This window comes from Rhopalosiphum maidis, chromosome 3 (genome assembly GCF_003676215.2).
Source record: "Rhopalosiphum maidis isolate BTI-1 chromosome 3, ASM367621v3, whole genome shotgun sequence".
NCBI lineage: Eukaryota > Metazoa > Arthropoda > Insecta > Hemiptera > Aphididae > Rhopalosiphum > Rhopalosiphum maidis.
Window position 1 is genome coordinate 46051306 of NC_040879.1, and position 22972 is coordinate 46074277.

Below are 22972 nucleotides of genomic sequence, written 5' to 3' on the forward strand. Positions count from 1 at the left end.
AATAGTTTTGTTAATTAAATCTTTAAAATCTGATAGACCTAATTAGTAATTTACCTATGTTGATGAGTGATTAATAGAAACATTAAAAAAGGGTACTTGTTTGTTATTGTCCCACCACCAACTTGTATACAATTCATCACAACTCTACCAAGTGATCTTATGTTGGTAGTCTTGGATCCAAAATTTAAAATTTGGATATTCATCGATATCTCTGCATTTCTATGATATCTTACATAGGTATAGTTTAGTTTAGTATATCTTTTATGTAAGTAAAAAAAGGTAAATACCTCATAATATAATAATTGAAATTGTATTATTTTATTATGTTAATTGTATTAGTATGTTTTCTGTGTATCACTTTATTGTATATAATTGCAATTTAAAGTTCATACCTATCTGACAAAAAGTATTAGATTATTTTAAAATATTTTTAGAAATTAATATGAGTAATATTCATTTTAAAAAGTAATATTCTATAGTTCTATACAATTTTATATTTATTTTTTAATGTTATGTAATTTTTTAGAAAAATATTCTCAAATTAAAATTAAACTATTATTATATTTTTTTTAAGATTGAAAACTCTAGTGTCTGCGTCCAGTCATAACAGTGATGAAATATTTTATGTATGTAGTATAGCGGTGTAATTCCTCAAAAAACTATGTACTTATCACACTAAATTCATAATTTATGTTTTACTTGGATAAGAAACATAACTCAATTAAATTAATATTAGAGGTTTTGATTTGTAAAAAATAGTTTTTTAGTTATTATTTAAGAATTCAGTTTCAGTGTTATAGAATTTTGGACTGTTGACTTGGTTAATGTTTTTGTTATATAATTTCTCCATTGTTTTTATAAGTCTTCTATTTTTAAATCTATCAACTAATGAAACTGAATAGTACTGAAGTTTACCTAAATATAAATAAATATATTTACTAAAAGATAAGTTTGTTAAATATTAATTAAATATTTTTATTTTTACAGAAAAATAAATATATTTAAGTTTGATACTCTACGTATAGCTTATAGTATTGTTATTTTCTGTCATTTACACTGCCATTCGGTGTCTCATTTTTACCAAACATTACATTTACTGTCAGTGATTTGTGTACTTCCCAAATATTTAAGCTGTTGTACATAATTGATCACTTGATGCTTGATTATCTAATTGTACATTGTAAATGAATAATTCTGCTTTTTTATATTTGCATTCAACATTCATAAGGCAAGGCATTGTTTTAATATTTCATTAAATGCAGCGTGTTGCATACTATTCAACCAGCTTCCATTATAACGTTAAGATTCGTATTCGTAGTGATGAATTAATTCAGGTCAACTAATAGACAAATCACAAGTGAATGTTTTGTAGTTTTACTTGGTAATATATAAATTAAACATAGAATAATTAAATATTATTTTAAATCATTAATTGAAAATGAATAGGTACATTTTTTTTCTTATCAAATAATTTATTTCACAGCTTTGCGTTGAATTTGTTGTAGTTAACATTTTTGCCATGCTTCTATACAATTATAAGTTATAAAACTTCAGTATTTAGAAATGAATTATAATAGTCTATACTCTGTGCGACAGAGCAATTCAACGTTGCTACTGTTCGGCATTCGCTGACCCAATCTAGGCAATCTAGCTAGTCGTCCGATCTCCGTTAACGTTTAACCATACCCCTGTCATTGCTGCACATAGCCAAACCACCGTGCCCAAACCTTAGATCATAGACTATGGATCATGACAAAATATATATTTTGTCAAGCTATGGACGTATAGTCACAGCGCACGGATCTATTATCCGTGGTCTCAGCGTAGAACAAAAACAATATGTTGCCAATATCACTGAATATTAGGAGATGTTCGATAAGCCCATGCGTATTGCAACTCCTCGCATAATTATCCACCGGTAGAATGGACAATTAAATTTATGTGTGGATAAATGTGCGAAAAGTCGTTTCGCGCATGCGTACATTGAACACTTAATTCGGAGACTCGTCGCTAAATCGACAACAAAATAATACACACTGTGACCACGGACTGAGGCAGATACATACTTGTCAATGGATAGGATGTCTTGGTCCGTGATTATCACTACATCCGTTATAGTATTTGATGATCGAAGAGGCGAACCGCAAACACACCGCGTCCAATAATTAATTTGTCCATCTTTTATCAACGCGCCGTTAACAGTCTGTCGATCTGCCGTTATAACAGCACTGTTTCTCGAACGACTGCAGCAGCGCAACCACGTGATCGGCAGCCGTTGTCGGAGGGGGGGGGACGGCGACCGTCATATCGTCGGACGCTGCAGTGTGTAGTCTGATACTTTGATAGTAGTGTCAGTAGTTGTGCGTTTAAAAAAAAAAAAAAAAAAAAAAACAGCATTCTACAAAGCATGGATTTTCTATGAACTCATCGACAGCCGATTAAACGCGGTGCCGATGTGCGTTCAGTGCGCTTAGACAGAGAGTGTGCGTTTCCGGTTTTTGTCAGGTCCGCGGACTTGGAAAACCGCATCGTGTGCGCGGTAGCGTGAGTGTTTTCTTTGCGGACTGCGTGCACCGACTACACCGTGCACGGCGTCATGTCGTCTCTGAGACAAGTGATGCAAGTCATCGGCTCGCATCACATTTCCAATCAGTTATTGGAATCGGATTGCGACAAGTCCGGCGGTCTAATTTCCAATGGCGAGTATGCTTGGTTCGCCGCCGGGGCGAACATCATACTTTATTCGAAACGGCTAGGGTCCATTGTTTCGTCTCGGTCGTTTGCTGCAAATCAAAAGGACAAATCGTTGACGGTAAGTCGTATATCCACGTCGTGTCCGCCCACACTCGATTGAGTTTGTGTCGGTTCAGCAAATAAATTGGTAGGCATATTAAATACTTATGATCTAGATGACTTGATCGGTTTTGGAGGGAAATAATTGTACTTAAGCAAAAACTCTGTAAGACCCCCAAAAAATTAAAATGATGTAAAAACAAAAAAATAATTGTATAATTCCGGCTTGTGTTGATAAATATGCCGTATGTTTGAAAAATTGTAGAAAAATTTGTGGGTACTGTGTTATAACGCCGCAAATATACTATACTAAGCACTAACGCCGTAAGTATTATTGAAGATATGGCATTTTATCTTAGTACATAATACAAATTATAATTGACAGACATTTTGGCTTGCAAATAACAGTTGTTTTGTTTTGTAAATTCTTTAAAAATAATTATTTACCAATAAATATAATTGTGTATAAATAATTCTTAATTATTTATACAATTAAGAAATTATTAATTGCTGCATTGTTTGCTTTGGAACAAAGTATCAAAAATGTTTACCAATAGATTCTAAGGTGCAACATGAAAAGTAAAATATCTTGTTGAAAATTCATTTAGGTTTCATTGTATTTGTCTGGTAAAATTACATAGGAAAACATATATCATAATTAATATTTAAATAATTATAATATACAATGTGTTATAATTTTAAGAAAATGCAAAATACTAAAATATGTTTTTTTTTAAATCATTCTACGGTAACTTGCAGCGTTTTTACTTACGGCCATGTACCAATACTTAAGTATCTGTAATGAATTTATGGAACAATCGACTAATTTTATAATTTATGGTATACTTTAATAATATAATATGCATATGATTTTAAAATTTAAATAATAATTAAGTAGGTAGGTATATTATTCATGTCAAAGTGAATTTCCACTTTTTTTTCATTTTATTTTATACCTACTTAAAAAATTATCAGATTATTACTATATTACGGCCTATGGCCTTAATAAGAAGTAAATCATTTTGCGCATATAGATTAATGACCAGTGATTACCTACGTTGTTTGTATATTGAATGAGTGAGAGATGCGTTAACTCAGATGTATTTAGGCTGAGACATGGTTTACTTTTCTTGAGGGCCAAAGTCTGATAGGTAAATATTTTTTGTTATGCTAAAATTCTTCTACTAAGTACCTTAAACTATTTAATATTTTTTCTTCTTCCTTACGAATAGGTTTATACGTATTAAAATATTATGCCACCTCCACAATAAATATAAATCATTTTTCAATTTCACATTTCTTTTTTATTATTATCAAGACTTGGATTTTATTTAAAAATTAAATAGTTAAAAAAATATATACTTTATTTATGTTTTAAAATTGTTAGAAAAAATGTTTGTATTAAAATTATTAGGTATTAGGTAAAGTGTTAGGTATATTGTATTTAAATTTTCAACTTTTTAATGAAAATAGAAATACCTAAAGTTAAACTGTCATTGTCAAACCATTTTCCCTTTTCAAAACTCATAATGGTCATTTTAATACAACTACTACATATAATAACAACATGTACTCTACTAATTATTTTATTATTCATCTTTGATAATAAACTAAATTATTTTGATGACAAAAAAAAAAAAAATGTCATATATTTCTGATAATAATAATGTAGTAAGTGATGCGGCTATTGTGATACAATTAAAAAAATGTTAAAAATTGTCAATGTATTCAAAAATTAGCAAAATTTGCTGAAATTATTTAGAAAAAAATAGCAAAACAGTTTATTTCATTACATATAATCAGAATGATATAAAACAAATTAATATACTTAAGAGGACATCATGCCCGCATGTGTTGTCTTCATCTTACAGTTGTATAACATGGCAAATTTTTGTTCAGTAGAATCAATTTTGTGTGATTAGCTTATAATGGGTCATTTCACTCTAATATTTAAGTTTATCACACAAAATTGATCCTACTGAACTAAAATTTGCCATATTATACGTTTGTAAGATGAATACAACATATGTGGGTGTGATGTCCTCTTAATACAAGAATTATTTTTTTATCATCCTCCTAGCCACTTGCTACCATGCGTTCTTATTCTTATTTGATATTTCATCATATAAAAAACTAAAAACATATTTAAAAAACACATTACACATTTTCCTATCCAAATGTGGTATGTGGTTGGAAACCTGTAATATATTTGTCTGTGTAGCCTAGCTTGAACCGGTATGGATAAAAAAAATTACATAGGTAATAAATTATACAAAAAGTTCAGTCCTCATCGATGTAAACGAGGATATAAATTAATTTGTAGATGTTGTAGGGCATACCAATGAGAAACTTTTATTAATAATCTTTGTTGATAATGACTAATTAGTAATAACACTATTAACCAATTATTAAAATGATTTTTTTTATCTCATTCATATTTTACTAGATTTTCTTTGATATACTTGGTACTATTTTTCTTATTCCAGATTACTTTTGTTCAAGAATTACATAAGAGCAAAGAAACAACTAACTTACTTTTGGTCGGATGTTCTTTTAAATCTTCTGGGATATTATTTGTATGTCAATTGCCAACATTAACCACAATTCGTTGTATTCATATACCAAATCCAGTAAGTTAATATTTAATTTATTCAATTACCTTAAGAGGGCACACTTCCCACATCATTAGTCTTAATCTTATAAAACAATATAAACCATTTTGTGTTAGAAAATTTACTTAAAGAATGAATTTGCCTATTAATAGGACAACAAATAGGAGTGTGACAGCCTCTTAAGTAATTTTACTAAATAAAAAACATAAATTTTAACTATTGTTTAAATTATTTAGATATCTTATATTTCTACAATAAAAAACAAAACCCTTGCTGAAGATCAACTTTGCGATGAATTTAAAGTTATGTCCACTGTATTGTTAGTTGGTATGGCAACTGGAGCAGTTTTCGCAATTGATTTAAGACAACAACACATTGAAAATCGTACGTTGAAAAAATATTATACCCTTTAGATAATAATAAAAAAAATTTTCTATAGAATTAAGAAGAAATGAAATTGTTGTAAATGAATTAAGACCTAGTAAGTTATTCATTATAAGGAAAAATGAGGATTGCCAAGAAGTAAAAGAAATGAGTGATGATAGTGATTGTCATTTAGCAATATTTATAAATGGTAAAATTATAATTCAATAAGTAAAATTCAAACAATTTATTCATAATTTATTTATCCTTATGTTTTATTTTAGAAAATTTCTGTATCTATTGTAAAAAACAATACAGCGGTAAATTAAACTTCAGCATATCAAGTTTGTTTTATAATGAAGAAATCAATACTGTTGCCATTGGATATTCTACAGGTCACTTTCAACTATGGGACTGTAAAATGATGCGGACAATGTAGTTATTTGATCTTTAGTTAATAATAATACTGTATTTGTTTTATTCAAATTTATAACCCATATTATTTTTATTATTTAACTTTAGATATTTATTAAAAGAGCCTAAATGTGTTATGCCAGTAACCCATATTACATTTCTTGAACCATCTGATGATCCAAACAATCTATGTTATCTTTGGATTATTCAATCAGATAATTCTAGACTTCCCAATGCAACAATGATTGCTTTAACATATGAACAGAGAACGATGATGTCAAATGGATGTTTTTCATATAAAGTGAGTTCAATTTTAGAAGTTTAGAAGTTAAATATTTTTATTTTTTTTTATGATATGATGTGTTTGTATGAAGGTATACAAAGGAAATGGCATAAAATTAGAAATGTCATTACGAAGAGAAACTGGAATTGGTCGATGTATATCTGCATTAAGTTTATGTAATGTGAACTTGTCCAGAAATGAAACTGGTAACTAAAATATTTATTTTGTGATTAATGTGAATCATCATCAATAAATTATATGCCAATATATGTTAACAATATTCTGTAATAATTTTAAACAGTTGTTTTTTTTTTTTTTTTTTTGTCATTGTTTAGATATGGATGAAGATTGTGAAATAAGATTATTTGCAATGTTAATGGAAATTCGTCAAAATGTGGATGCCAGTCCCGAATCTTACATTTTTTTGTTTGATATTAACCAGTGGTATAAGGCCCAGATGCCATCAAATATAAATCATCTTAAAGTATCAAATTCTTATGCTAGTTTTGTGAAATTGCCTCATATTGCCAGTTATTTAGATTTAAATATTTCCGATAAAACATTACGCCCTTTTGGTTACAATTTTAGAAATAATGTTGAAGAACTCTATTATCCATCTTCAATATATTTTGGTAACAATATAAAAGTACCTGATAGCTTTTTGTTCTATATGTATAGTTTTAAATTTTTTTTCAGAATGCGATTGTTTGTTAGACAATGAAATAATTAGATTTAAACATGCTGGCGTTCAACAAGAAATTTTGGATCAATTACTTTTAAAAAATTGGAGGTTGTTAATAAATCCAACTTTAATATTCAGTCAGTGTTTACAAACAAATTTAAGACCATTCTTTTGGGATAAAACAGATGATTACGTAAATTATAGTTTGGTAAGAAATAAAAAATAGATTTTGTTTTCATGAAAACAATTAATTAATTTATACTCAAGTTATAATATAATATATATTGGTGATCAAATTTTGGTTTTTTCAGCCTGATAAAAGAAGTTTTGTAATATCAATTATAGTGGAAAATAAAATAATGTCAGTTCTTAGTGCGTGTGCAGAAGAATGGAAAAATGGAACTTATGTTTCTAGTGAAGCAACAATCTTACATTTAGTTCAATGTCTTTGGAAACATGTCATGGTTGTTAAACAATACGCAGACAAATTATGTAAATATCTAATTTGTTCAATATGATAACATTTATCGCTTTTAATATAAATCTTTTTAGGTGTTCCGTTATTTGATTATTCTGGTACACAGCTGGGTAAAAAAAATGAAAGAATATTAAATCATTGTTTATCTCAAATGTTGTGTGTTAAACATTTCCTAGAAGATTTACATAATGCATACGGTATTCATATAATAAATGGTAAATATATCTAGTTTATGATAGTATATTATATGTAAAACAATTAAACTAAATTTTATTTTGATCTTCTTATTTCAGTTGATTATTCTTATCGTGTATATACACTAAATTTGGTTACTCAATATTTTAAAGCAGTAACATGTTTTCTTAGTTATGGACTTTTACCAGAATCCATCGAAGAAGATCCTACTCGGAAATTTATAAAATGTGATTTTTCATCTCTTATCCAATATGCTATTAAACGGTTAGTAAATAAATATTAAAAATGAAGTATTAAATTAATTAGATAATAATATTATATTTTTAGGCGAATGGAATTTGGAGATTTGCCTTTTTATCTTATCGACGCTTTTGTAAATAATGAACCTAAAGGAAACAAATTAATTGAACAATGGCAACATGAAGGTGGTGAAGCAACTAAAGGATTGTATCCACCTTCTAATGTCCAGTGTCTATTAAGAATCTATTTGAATGCTGCACTTTCTAATCAAATTAAAGATTTCATTACTATTTATTTTTTGATTGACATCTGTTCATCACAGGAGTATGTTTTAATATTTTAAATATATTAATTACTTATTAAAAAATAATAATATTTAATATGATCAATTTTAGGATAGATGTAATAACTGCTAATCGCATGTGTAATTTTGCTATTGAATTTGATATTGAAAATAAAGGATTGAATACTCTTTGTCGTGCTAGCTGGTTAATAGATCACGACATGTTTGAAGTAAATATTATTCTTATTCTCACTATTATGATATTTTATTTTCATTAATTATTTTATTTGTTAATTTTCATAGGAAGCTATGGAAATTCTGGCCAGTAATAATGAATGGATGGTTAATGATAAATCTTGGGATTGGTATCATTGGACTGTATTAAAATTACTTGTGTTTAGAAAAAAATATTTTTGGGCACGGTTTTACTTGCAACTCACTAAAATTAATTTGGTCAACATTGAAGATCATAAGTAAGAGATATTCTGGTATAATATTTTATTTTTGAATAGCCCAAAATCTGGCTATTTCTTCCATACTTGAAGATTATTGTTAAATTTGTCATCCACTTGTATTATTTATGCACTGTTTAGACTGATTGTTATTTATTTGATAATTATTTTATCAACATATACTTAATTTCATAAAATCTTTACTTTTATAAAAAAAATATAATTCAGGGTATTGAATAAGTTTGTAAATATTTTACAATTTAATTATACAACAGTGTTATTTGTTACTATTCCATGTACGTATTAATTATATTATATATTCATACAGCGATTAAGAGTTTCTTAATAAGTTTCCAACTACAATGTCTGTTATAGGTATACAAAATTATTACAATGAACGATAAATGTATATTTCTTAATACATTTTTTTTTTTTAATAAAGAGGTCTTAAATTTTAATTTAATAATTATGGTACGGGTTCTGAAATTTCATCTATATTAATAAAGGAATGTATATTAAAGTATGATGTAAAAGCACTTATCATTACATGGGTATGTAATGTCAATAATAAAGTGAAATGTCCTGTGCAATACTTTGCAATTATACAGTGTAGGCACATTACAACAATTACATATTTTTCAAGATATAACAATACTATTGCACCAAGGTAAAAATCTATAATACAAAGTTGCTATATATAGTTGTTTTTTTGTGATGTTAAGTGTGAAAATGTATAGCATTCAATTATTAATCATCATTATAGAAAATGATGCAAATCATATATAATACGTGAACTCGAAAGTCTAAATGACCACAAAGAAATATCCAGGTGGAGGACCTGGGATAAATTATTTAAGTGACCCAAATAAATCAATTATGTATATTAACATTATTAACTAAAATAGCAATTTATAATTTATTTATATAGTTTAGTATAAAAAAATTAAAAATAGTATCGATTACATTTTATTAAAATTAATTTATTTTTATTTCAGATTTTATATTAACTTGCAAATAATGGACAATCAATGTTTCGATACTTTAATATATTTACGAGAAAGACCCTTCAAAGAAAAACAAACATTGTTTGATTACTTCTTCGATCGTATGTTAATAAGTATATATTAATTAAAAACTTATTTTTAATATTTTTATATTTATTATTAGGATGCAGAGAAACAAAAAAATTAAAATGTTTAATAGAGTATCTCTGGGAAACAGAGGAAGCCGAATTATTTTTGTCTTTTTTGAAAAGATTTGATGATACTGAAACATTAATTTTTCAAGTATTATTCTTGTTACAACAAGGAAGGTAAGTTGGATTATTATTTCAAAATGTATTTATAATGTTGAATGAAATTCTTGCATGTTACAGAATTGTATTTAACTCAACATTTTTTTTTATTATTGTTTGTAATTAATAATAATACACGTATAAAATCTATTTTTGTTATTAATTATATATAATTTTATAATAGTATCCATTCTAGTCAATATATATACTACATATTATAGCAATTAAAATGTAACTTTTACTGTAATATTAAATACTCATTCAAATTAACAGTTGAGATGCTATCCAATTAATTTATATTATTGAGTGATTATCAGAAAATTTTGTGATGTTTTTAAATTTAATATGATTAATATCCCATGGACTATACAATTAGATTTAAAAAATATATATTATTGATAATTAATACTTTTTATGTTTACTGTTAGCTAGATATAAAACAGTAAATATCCAATAAAATTTGTGTATAAATAAATTATTTTTAATATTTTTTTTTTTTTAGACATAGAGAAGCTATCAAATTAAATCAAACATTAAAAGTAGGCCTTACATCAAATAATAATGATGCATTAAAAATTACCAGTGTTTTAATTGATGGACTTGAAAAAACTATTCCTGATGATATAAACCAAAATTATAGTCATCATCTTCGAAGTATATATAGTAAACCAGGTTAGTTGTTTTTTTAGTTTTTTTATTGTAATTAACCTACTATAAATTTTTTTTTACCCTTATTAATCATTTTTAGATGTTGTTATGAAATGTATGAACAATGAAAGTAAAATGTTTATTATGGATATGAATAAAACAAGTCCTTTGGTTAAAAGAAAGAGTGAATCTTTGACACCATCAAATTCAATGTAAACAATTATTCATTATTATTCTTTAATTTAAAAAAATACTACCTGAATATGTATTAATTTGAATTTATTTGTTTAGTGATCTTTTCTTACCAGCAAATACTAATTTAAGGAAGCGGTCACCTATAGATGATGTAGTTACTAATGAAAAACGAAGAAAATTAGAAGACAATTCATTAAGTACACCAAACACTGTTAATGAAATTGTAAAACCAATTGAAAAACATGTATTAGAAATACTTAATACGCCATTAGTTGAAAAGACCATATCATCACCATCTATTACAAGTTATTCATCAATTTTAAAGGTACATATTTTATTGTATTGCATAATATATATAATTTTATAAATCTTTACTTTTCTTATTGTGTGTTAATTTATTATTTTGGTTGGCATAATTACTATTGGTTTTATAAAATGCAGTTTCATACTCTTAAATAATGATTTTCTTAAATATATAGCATTTTTACATTTCATAAATTAGTTAAATTTCATATTTTACCATACTTAAATAATCAATCTAATGTATTAAAATAACAACCATTATTTGTGTACATATTCTTTACATTAGATTAAGTAGGTATTATATTAATAGTTTTATATCATTAATTAATATGTTTTAAGTAGTGTGAAGAATTTCTCAGCTTTAATTAACAAGTCATTGGTATTGTGGGGAGCGTGGCGTTTATCTTGTTAGTATTTTGAGAACTACTTATTTATTGCTTATTTGATGTTACAATCGACATGCGTCTAAATATACTTTTGTAAATATAATAATTTTATTAATATTTCTTGGTTAGATATTGACATGCAATGTTTAAATGTTAGCATTATTCATAATGTGTGCGTTACGGCCACTCAGTAATATTGATGTAATATTTTTTGAACAATGAAAAATGAATAATAATGATTATATTATTATATATAAAAAATGATAAAATAAAAAAAAAATATATATATTTTTAAGTAATTTGAAATTTGAAATCTTGGACGTTTTTCTTCAAGAGCTATATTCTTAAATAAAATATAATGTTAATTATAATTAAAAAAAAAAAACCATCTAATTAATTAAAATAAAGTTTTGTATAAGACATTTATGTATTTTATTATGTCTTCAATAAAAAAAAAAACTTATTATTTAACTAAAAACAATTTTACAGTATTATTAACGAATTCATTTTTCTTTTTATAATTATGAATATAAAATGATAAAATGTGTTTTATTGTTTTGTATTAAGTAACACAATGCAATCAAGAAAAGTAAATAGTGAATCAATTAATTCACTTTTTGTATTTTTAATTTTATTCTGATTTATAGTGTCTTAAAAAAAAATTGCCAACTATTACAAAATTTAAATATAAATTAAATTATATTAACTTATGTATATATGTATATATGAATTCAATAAGAGAAAGATACAATAAGATTTACTACTTTGTTATTGAATTCATATTCATATTTATTGATCTGTTATTAAATTAACTATGATTTCAGATGAAATTGGCTGCAAACAATAAACAAATACTGTCTCCAAGATCTTCAATAAGATTTAGTCTACCATGTAATGATGACGCTACTGTCAAAAGGTGTGTTATGATTGTTATTTATATTAGTTTTTAGTATTTATTAAATTTAGATTGTTATGATGGCACTATAGTAGATGTCGCCTTTTCCTTTATTGCATGTCAAATTGTTTTCTTGATGATAACAATTATTTGTTTTTTTATATAGTTTATCACATATTTCTTCCATAAAGTTAATTCTTTGATAAAATGGTAAATTTTCAAGTTCAGTATGAAATATTAAAAATTAATATATAATAGTGTTGTAATAATATTGGATGAGTGACATGTCATACTTTAAAATAATGTTGCTGCGGTAGTACATTAAAGTTGTGACTCAATAAAATTGCTGTATACCTATTCTTAGTTCTTTGTTAAATTAAATTTTATGTTAATTATTTGGGTATATTTGGACAATCGTATAAACATTGTATATATGTTTATTAATTGGGTATTAAAGTATATAGGTATAATTCATATAATTTATGTTTTTTGATTTCAGTATTACTGGTAAATCACATTCTATATAATCATAAAATAAATTAATTAATTTGTTTGTAATTAATTGATAAAAAAAAAATATTCATCTAGGATTGGCTTGACAGTATCAACCAGAATTTTTGGGTTGTTCCCTCATATATCAAATAATAAGTTAATTCATAATAGCTGGTGTTCTTAAACTTCCATTAATCTGGCTATAAGTTGTCGAATCAGATAACAAATTTAGGAACATACAAATAGTTTAAATATATATTTTTAAATTCATAACAGATCTGGATTACAACATTGAATAACCCATGCACAATAATAATTGGCAATTATTGGACCTCGATTTATAACATGATATGTTAATTTTATTAATAATTATTAATTTTTTAATCAAACCATAATATTTATTTTTTAGAAATGATCCTGAAGAAGTAGTAAATATACAACTCGCTGATAATCCTGAAAATGAAAGTTTTTATAGTGTTGGTAGCAGTGATGTCAATGATTTAACAAATCAAACAATCTCGGATCAAATACCTATAGCTTTCCAGGAATCGATTAAAGATAATTCCAAAATTAATATGAGTAATGAATATGAAAAAATGGATATTTCTGAGGAAAATTCATGTTCTGAACAAGAACAATTTGAAATAGATGATGTGTCTGAGAATGAAATTAAAAATAAAGAAATAGTTTCAAATTTAGAAAATGATGAATGTATTATGTTGACATCTGATGAAGAGGATGACAAAGAAATGCCAGTTTTAGCATTATTACCAAAAAATACAAGTTCAACTTTGAAGGAAGATATTAAACTTTCTACTCCAAAATTTGTTTCATTAGATGAAAATAAAACCTTAAATCCACATTCTTTGACCTTGAATTCTTCAGGCGTTGAAAGTGATTGTCTAATTCCAGATATGAAACAAAATATAATTAGTAATGAAAAACCACTATTGAATGAAGTTACAACAGACTGTTTAAAACTAGACACAAATTCCAATGACTATGATCCTGTATTAAAAACAAATAAAAATATTGATGTAATTTTATTGGATTCAGAAGATGAGCACGAAAGTGATATTTTATCTGATAGTTCATACAGTGAACAGCCCTCAGATAGTAGTGTAGATAGTGATTTAGAAAATACAAGGTACGGTAGATTTAAATCTCAAAAGAGACAATATGGTGAAGATAGTAATGACGATGAACTTGGACAAGAAAATGAGGAAGAAGAAAATGAAGAAGATGAAAATGAAGAAGATGAAAATGAAAATGAAGAAGAAGAAAATGAAGAAGAAGAAATTGAAAATGATATAGAGTTAGATATTTCCAGAGATATATCAGAACAGGATGTTGAAGATTCAGAAGATGATAATGTTTCAGTGCAATATAATGCTGTATGTGAAGAAAGTAATTTGAAACATCCTTGCCTGAATGATTTAGATCAACAAAGTGTTAAATTTGATGAAAATAATGAAGAAAAAGTAATTTATCGCATGACATATTTTCATGGAAACGAAGAGACTGGATCTGAAAATAATGTTAAAAGAAATGATGATGATAACTGTGAGAATAATTCAGGACATGTTTTATTTATTAATGAAGATGAAGATAATGATCTAGAAATCTCTGAATATGTTAAAAATGATGAATATTCAGATAATGTAGCAGATGAATCTTATAATATAAATGAAGACAATTTAAAAGATTCAGATGTCATAGTTGATGATGCAAGCGACGAAAATAACTCAGCAGAATCAGATATCATTATTGATGATTCAAGTGATGATGAAAATAATTCGGAAAAACAAGATGAAAATGAAGAAAAGGCAGATGCACTAAATGTCATTTCTGATGATGGATTGGAAGAATACAACTTAGATGAACCAACTGACACACTTGTTAGCAAAAAAGTTGAAAATTTAGAAGAACCTGTTGTTATAGTTGATGATGCAAGTGAAGAAAATAATTCAGAAGAACTTAATGTTACAAGTGAAGGAAACGATTCTGAAGAACAAAATTATATAATTGATGATGCTAGTGAAGAAAATAGTTCAGAGGAATCAGATATCTTACTGGATAGTGAAAACGAAGAAAAGAATTCAGAAGCATTTGAAGATTCAAGTGATCATAACAATTCTGAAGAGTCTGAATCTGATATCATACTTGATGACGAATGTGCAACAAATAATTTGAAATCGTTTGAAACTTTAAAAAGTGAGAAAACATTAGAAAAAAATGAATTAGTTGACTCTGATAAAATGATGGATCCTATTGATACACAATCCAATTCACTAGTAAATCTTGCCGAGGAGACTCATTCTAATAATGAAAATCAGATAAGTAATGAAGAAAATGAGAATTCTGAAAGTATTATAGTTGAAGACGACAAGACAAATGATATATATGTGTTAGAAAACGATGATAATGTTATTAAAGTAGTAGAAAATACAGAGGAAGACAATAAAGAAAGTTTGCCTGTTATTCTAGATGACGTTGACAATAAAGATGATTTATGTTTTGACCAGAATGAAGATAACCATTGTGATGAGTATGCTTCTTCTAATAAATATCATTCTTTTGAAACATCAAGAAATGAATCTAATCCCATACCTGATGATGGTTTTAATCATCTTACTATGACTGGAATTGAATCAGATCAGATAGAAATGGATGTTAATCAGTCGACTCCATTTATGTTTGGGGAATCATTTTTTGGTCAACAAGAAATTCCCGAGCAAAAACCTATGCTTCTATTTGGTCATGTATATTCTTCTGAAAATGAACAGTTGAATGTAAATGTACAAGTTGATAAACTTGAAACCCAAGAGTTAGTTGTAGTTAATACTGAAGAAGATAATACTAATAAAGAACTAGAGGTTGAAGCAGAGGGTGAAATTCAAGATATATTGGAGCTAGAATCATTACCAGAGAGTAATCCAGACGACAATATTGATACACAAAACATAGCTGAAACTAATAATTTACAACCAGAGTTCAAAGAAGCTAATGAAACATTGTCTGATGATGGCCAAAATCTCTTATTAGGTAATTCCAGCCTTCAAAAACCTATTTATTTTGGAAACATTGATTGTGTACAAGTATTTGAAATTGAAGAGCAAACTCCGAATGTAAGTGTAAATTTATCAAAAGAGTCTCTTGAACTGGAAAATGAAGATTTAACAAATCAAAAATCTTGTGACTTACTAACTATCAAACAAATAAATCAATCCGTGCCCAATGAATCAGAAGATCAATTCAAAACAGAGGGTATTCTACCAAATGATGTCGAAACTTTTGCTAAAAATTCTGTTAATACAATAGAAACAACTGATTCATCATCTTGTATCATTGTAGATGATGTAAAAACTTGTTCAATATCTCAAAGAAACATTGAAACAACAACTCAACCAAAATACTTAAAGAATATCATCAACACCCAAGATGAAGAACTTAATTCTAAATGCACTACATCAGTTGTGTCTTGTTCATCGACCATTGAACAGTTTGATAATTTCAGTGATAATGATCATCTAGTAAAATCTAAAGATATTGCACTTCAACAAGTTGATACTAATGTTTTAACTTCTACAGAAGAAAAATGTTCAGTTGACAAAGTACAAAAATGCTATCCTGCTTCATTTGAACCAAGTTTAATGCTAACGTATGATAATCCCATTGATAAAAGTGTAAGTGAAAAAATTGAGCTACCAATTGAAAATGTTGTTAAAATAGAGTCCGCAGACAATACTATTATTCTGCAATGCCCAGATGTTCCTAGTAATACTCAAAATTTTGATGATAAAAAAGAATTAAATTTAGCCGAAAAATTGGATAGAAGTCATCAGAAAAAATGTCTGGTTATTCCACAAGTTGAAAACTATAGTTTGCGTTCGTCTTCTAGAAGAAGTATTTCAAAAATAAAAAACTGCTGTTCATTGGATGTTCCTTCCAAAATAGAAAAAAAATTAACTTGTGGCAAAATTAATTTGTTATCTGATCCAATTCAAGAAGATAATTCATGTACACCTTTTGTTATCGAGCAAATAAAAAAAGCCAAATCGATTCCATCAGTGGATACCAAAATAATAACAACAAGATCAAGAGCTAAAAGTGAACCTAAACAAGTTCAATTGGAAACTATTTCTTCAAATATTTTCCGCAGTTCTGATATGGTTGAAGATAATAGTAGACAAGTGAGGGTGTCATTATCAAAAAAGAAATCTAAAAGCCAAGGAAATATTTCATCGATAAAACGCAGAAGTGGACGATCAAAATCTTTAGCTCCCGTAGAAGAATCAATAGCTACTAATAGAAGAACTGTGTTTGGCTTAGAAGAAATACCTGAAGAAGATACTTCAAATGCGGAAAATAATATTCCAAAAACTGAAAGTGCAGCATTAAAAAGAAAATCAAAATTCAATTTCTTGACTAATGCATCGAAAAAAATAGAACATAATAATTTAAGCACAAAATGTCAACAAAATACAAAAATTAGAACTCCAAGAAGATCTAAATCAGTTGAACCAGATCCTGTTCTAACATTTTCTGTTGTAAAAAAAAAACCAAAACGAAGTTCAAGTGTAAATATATTAATTTCAAATGAAGAAATTTCTACTCAAAAAGATGATTTAATAGGAGTTTTAAAAAAAGCATTGAATTCGCCCAAAAAAATTAGAAAACGTTCAGTTTCGGAATCACTCAAGAGTAGAAAAAAACAAAAAATCCTAAATGAAGTTGAGGAAGAAAAAAAAGAAGTTGCTGAATCAGAATTAAATTCAAATGAGTCTTATCAAAGTAATCATAATTCTAATTCTTCTTATTCTTGTGAACAATTATCACCAATAGCTGGAAACATTTCTCAGCATATGTTGTATACTCCAGCAAAAAAACGTTCTAAAATACGTATGGCCAACTTAAATTCTGAAAATGAAGATTCTTCTTCAGATGAATCAACAGACTCCAAACGTATTATGACTAGATCAATGATACAAAATTCTAGCAATATAGAATTAGATCCTATTCACCGTACAATTAAGAGTGAAATCAGACCACCGGTTAAATCAAAAGTACCCATTAACAGACCGAGAAAATTGTCTGTTAGCAACACACCCAAAATTAAATCTCCAAAGAAATCAGCTACAACTCTGTTTGAAAAAGAGGAATTATTGCCTAAACGCAAAGCTAAAAATATAAAGGTAAGAGTTATTTAATAATTTTAACTATTAATCTTTAAAGTGATGTTTAAAAAACAATATTATTATTTCAATTGCACAAATTTATATATAAAAAATAATAGTCTTATTAACAATATAATAAATCTAAGTAGAAAAAGTAATAAATACTTTTGAAGCATAGGAAAAAAATTATTTACAACTTACGTATTTGGTTGAGATTTTTCAATTTCTAAAGATGTTAATACAAAACCATTTATTAATTAATGTTAATAGTTATAAGAAAAAAGTAACTTAATAGTTTAACTTAAGATAATGAGTTTCTTGTCTTTGAGTAATGCAGTATCTTCAGACTTATTAAAGAGTCTCCTTTTGAACTGAAGTTACAAATATTTATAAATATTACAAGTCCAGCTTTTAAACTTTACAAAAAGAAGTTTTAAATTTTTCGCAACTTATTAGAGTATCAATAGCATTAATAGTATTATCAGTTTTTAATATTTATCAAAAGCTTACAAATATATCTGTAATTTATTTTTTGAAATAAATATCTAAAATATTTCTAAATTTAGTACTTGAGATCATAATATCTAGTTAATCCTCCTCTGAAATACTTATCAAAACATATGAAATTATATTTGCCAACCTTTCCAACCTACAATATGTTCTGTTTCAACATTTCTTGACATAATGAATAAATTATCAATGTCATAATATTGATATTTTTGTCAATATTTTAATTTTTAAACTAGGTTTGAGCATTTTCAATTTTAATATTTGATATACTCATATCTTGCATATAAATTAAAATTTATAAAAAAAATCAATCTTTCGACACTGATGTTTGTTTTAACCTTTAATTTTCATGATAGGTAAATTCTCTAATATTAAAGCTACAGCTAACACTTAATGTGTTCTACTGAACGCAAATTTGTTGCATATACAGCATATAACAGTTTGACTTGACCAAAAAATTATGCTACTTAAACATATGACAAAAATTGTTAATATTATATGACAAGTAAATAAATTAAGAAATATACTCATGTCAGCAAATTCTCAAAAATCATATTTTTTTAAAAATTATAACGTTCCAAATTAATTTAATAAAAAAATATTGATATTTTAAAAAAAAATTCTGAAAAATAAACTACTTGACTTTACCATCAAAATTATTCTTATAATCAGATTCACAAATTAGCTAATTTAAATTTATTCATAAAAAAAAAAATTAAATTAAACATGTAGCGCTAGGGTCTCTTAATGATAAATAAATATCTATCGCCATCTTAAAATTAAACCAATAATATTAATTTTTTGGGTTTTTGGTACTAAAACCAAATTTATTTTACTGTGGTAAAACCATACAATATACATGCTTAGTCATTCAAGTATTCAATTAACTGGAACTGAATTAACCAAGATTTTATGTAATATAATAATTAAATTTGCTAATGTTTGTATTTTTGAAAATAATTTGTTCAAAATTTGTACTTTAAAACTTAATTTTATATCTAAGTTTTTAAATTTTGATTCAAGACTCCTCACAAGTAGTGCATACCAAAACCTATCTATATGATGAAATCTAAAAAAATGTATAAAAATAATTATTCTTTGTAGACATTTTAAGTTCAAAATTGGATGAAATTATTTATTCAAACCTTTAATAACAATGTTAATTATTTTATTATAATTTAGAAACATTATTCATGGAAACTTAAAACTTTTTCATGCATAATAATATTATGAATTTTACTTTACAAGATGTCATTTTTTGATTTATTTTTAGATATTATTAATTTTTACTGTAATATTTTATTATAATAACTAAATACTAATAATTTAATACCTAAATGCAATGTTTTTTGGAAAAAATCAGTTTAAAGTTTTTAGTAAAATAATTTTGATTCCCAATATACTTATAAAATCCTTTTTGCATCAAAACCACACTGTAAATGAAAGTTAAAAAATAATATCACATTCGTTATTATTAAACTAATTCATCCCATTTTATTAAATATCTATCATAATACCTCATATTAAAAAAGTATATTATATTATAAAAATAATATTATATATTTTGAATTATTTCTAATTTTTGTAATTTTAATAGCTTTTTAATTCTTTAATAGTAAAAATCTAATCTGAATGATGCTATTTAATCATCTTATGATTGTAATTTTGAAGAATTGATATTTATATATAATATATTAATAAACAAATAACAATTCCACTATTTGGTAATTTTCCTTTCTAGTGTTCCAGGAATATTAGTTGATTTTTTTTTTTAATATAAGTGCTTAAACAAAATCAGCTTCAATATTTTAAAAAATTAGTTGTTTATTAAATTTTTTTCATGGTAAAACTTATATTGTATTAATTATTATTTCACTTGAAATAATAATAAAATGTATATTAATCAAATTTGAATCAACATTTAAAAATAGACTAAAAACTGTATATGAATACTCATAACATTATAAATTGCTTATTATATTCATAATAATTTAGTAGACAATTTAGTTAATAATTTATCATGTAATAATCAATATTTATGCCATGTTTTTTTTTCATCCACCTCCGTATAATTGAGCTCATCATAATAATTATTATTTTTGTTGTTAGATTTTATTGTCTACAGTCAAATAATGTTTTAATCTCAATTTTTCAAATTCTGAATTTCATGATAATTAACTATCACACATTATTTATCACCAATTTAGCTTATAAATAGTTAAATAATTATTCATTTTTTTTAAGGAAACAATCGTTCACGCACCAATAGAACCAGCAATTGTTGAACCACCTACTTCAGAAAGACGTATGACACGTTCTCTGCAATCAATATTAGATAAATCATTACAGTCTACGTCTATCATCGGGTAAGAAATTTGATTATACTGTCCAAATTAAACTGTAGAAATAACTTATATATATACATATATATATTATTAGTTACCTAAGCTATGAACATATTATTATTTTTATATGATTTATCTTTATCAATAAAAACAGATTTAATCCTTAGTAGTAACATTCCATATAAAACCCCATAAGAGATTCAAAATATGAGTTATTCTATTTGTCCAGTTTTTTTTGTACCTACTAGAATCTTTGTTGACTTTATTTAAAGAATATTTCTCTTGAAGAACAAACACGATATTTATATTTTATAACAACAATTAAGTAATACTGGAACAATTTATCAGTATAAATATGTTCTTATTAATATGGTGTATAGTTTGCTAATCATTCTATCTTATAGAAATTATATTTTTAATTTTCCTTTTTATAAATGTGAAGTCTAAATGTATAACTTAATTATATTATTAATGTTATAAATTATTTGAAATATATGAATTTTATTATTTTTTTCAGACAAGATACAACAATTAATAACACCACTGTGCCAAAACCAGAAAAGAAAAGAAATGTTAGAAAAACAAATTTAAAAAAAAATTAGTAATTAACATTAATAGAAAGTTAATATTTATATTAATAGGAATATATTTTTATTTATTAATAAAAATTAATCCTATAAATTACCTAAAACTTAAATTCTGCCGTATGTTGTTATTGTACGTATACATGTTTAAATTTCAAAAAATAGATTTTCATCTTAGTTTAGCTGTGGTCATGTAAGATTGTTAAAAAATATAATATTAAAAATTAAATCAACTGTATAATTTCAAAATTTGACTTTGAATTTTATTATTATATTTATAATTATGTATGTTTGATATTGAAATAAATACATTTTTTTAGTATCAAAACCTTATTTAATCATTTATGTTTTGTAAGTTTTGATTATACTTTGATTTTTGTTAATTGTTCACATCTCCATTCTTCCTAGTTTTTTAAAGAACAAATATAATCAAGTTATTAACTAACTTATTCTAATGACATAATGTGTATTCATTTATTTCTGTACTTAAAATTGTATTATTTAACTGTTATAATTAGGATACATTTATATTTATAATGAACTATTACAAAAATTGGATTAACATTAAATAAAATATATAACTTTGATATAAAATTGCAATTGGATGTTAAATGATTTTGATATTCAATATTTAAATTGTACTAAATATGTGTTGTTTTTATTAATTAATAATTATTGTAATTGTAATACGTCTAAAAAAAATTATTTTATTGTTCACAACTAAATAAAATGACAATAATTTTTCTAGAGAAGTAACATATTGTCTCCCATCAAACATCCTAATAGGCGCCCTCGTCTGGTATAATATTTCTAAGATATAGCTTAAGAGGACGCTACGACTACACCCGCATGTTATGTCTCAGTCTTTCATACAGACAACATATAAAAAATGTGTGTTCAGCCGAATCAATTTTATGTTGTTAGCTTTAATATTAGAGGAAATTTAAGTACCTATTATCCAACTTGAATAAAATAATATTATCAAGACCATCAAGACCGTAACTGAAAAAAATTTCAGGGGAGGATCTACCTTTTTTTTTAAATTTAAATGCTAAAAATTATTAGTCAATAAACTATATTCACTTCTAATATAGTTCTACTTTTAAAAATTTCGGTGGGAGGGGGGGTACGACCTTGGAGGCCACCACTTGGTGGTTATTGATATTATATCATTTTAAAATAAATTATAATCACCTGTCTAAAATATTTCAGTTAGTACACCTGACTATAATATACAGTATGATATTCTAATGTAAATAATGTACAAATATTATAGGTAACTATAATATATCTATTTAACAAGTATTTTATTTAAACGTAGGTATTACACAACTATTATATTTATGAT

The 22972-nt window shown here is 25.6% G+C and overlaps 1 protein-coding gene across 1 annotated transcript; it reads left to right on the top strand.

Annotated features, from left to right (window-relative positions):
• Positions 1–2367: 2367 nt before the first annotated feature.
• Positions 2368–21952, top strand: LOC113555572 (MATH and LRR domain-containing protein PFE0570w-like). Its single transcript, XM_026960005.2, has 24 exons — positions 2368–2812; positions 5280–5423; positions 5642–5789; positions 5845–5979; positions 6053–6203; positions 6291–6483; positions 6557–6671; positions 6801–7097; positions 7162–7355; positions 7459–7639; positions 7700–7840; positions 7919–8084; positions 8148–8384; positions 8456–8573; positions 8647–8816; positions 9791–9900; positions 9963–10107; positions 10592–10761; positions 10838–10949; positions 11029–11257; positions 12446–12537; positions 13418–18203; positions 20940–21061; positions 21558–21952. The coding sequence occupies exons 1-24, from the start codon at positions 2597–2599 to the stop codon at positions 21640–21642; spliced, it is 8457 nt and encodes a 2818-aa protein (XP_026815806.1). The 5' UTR covers positions 2368–2596; the 3' UTR covers positions 21643–21952.
• The last annotated feature ends 1020 nt before the right edge of the window (positions 21953–22972 follow it).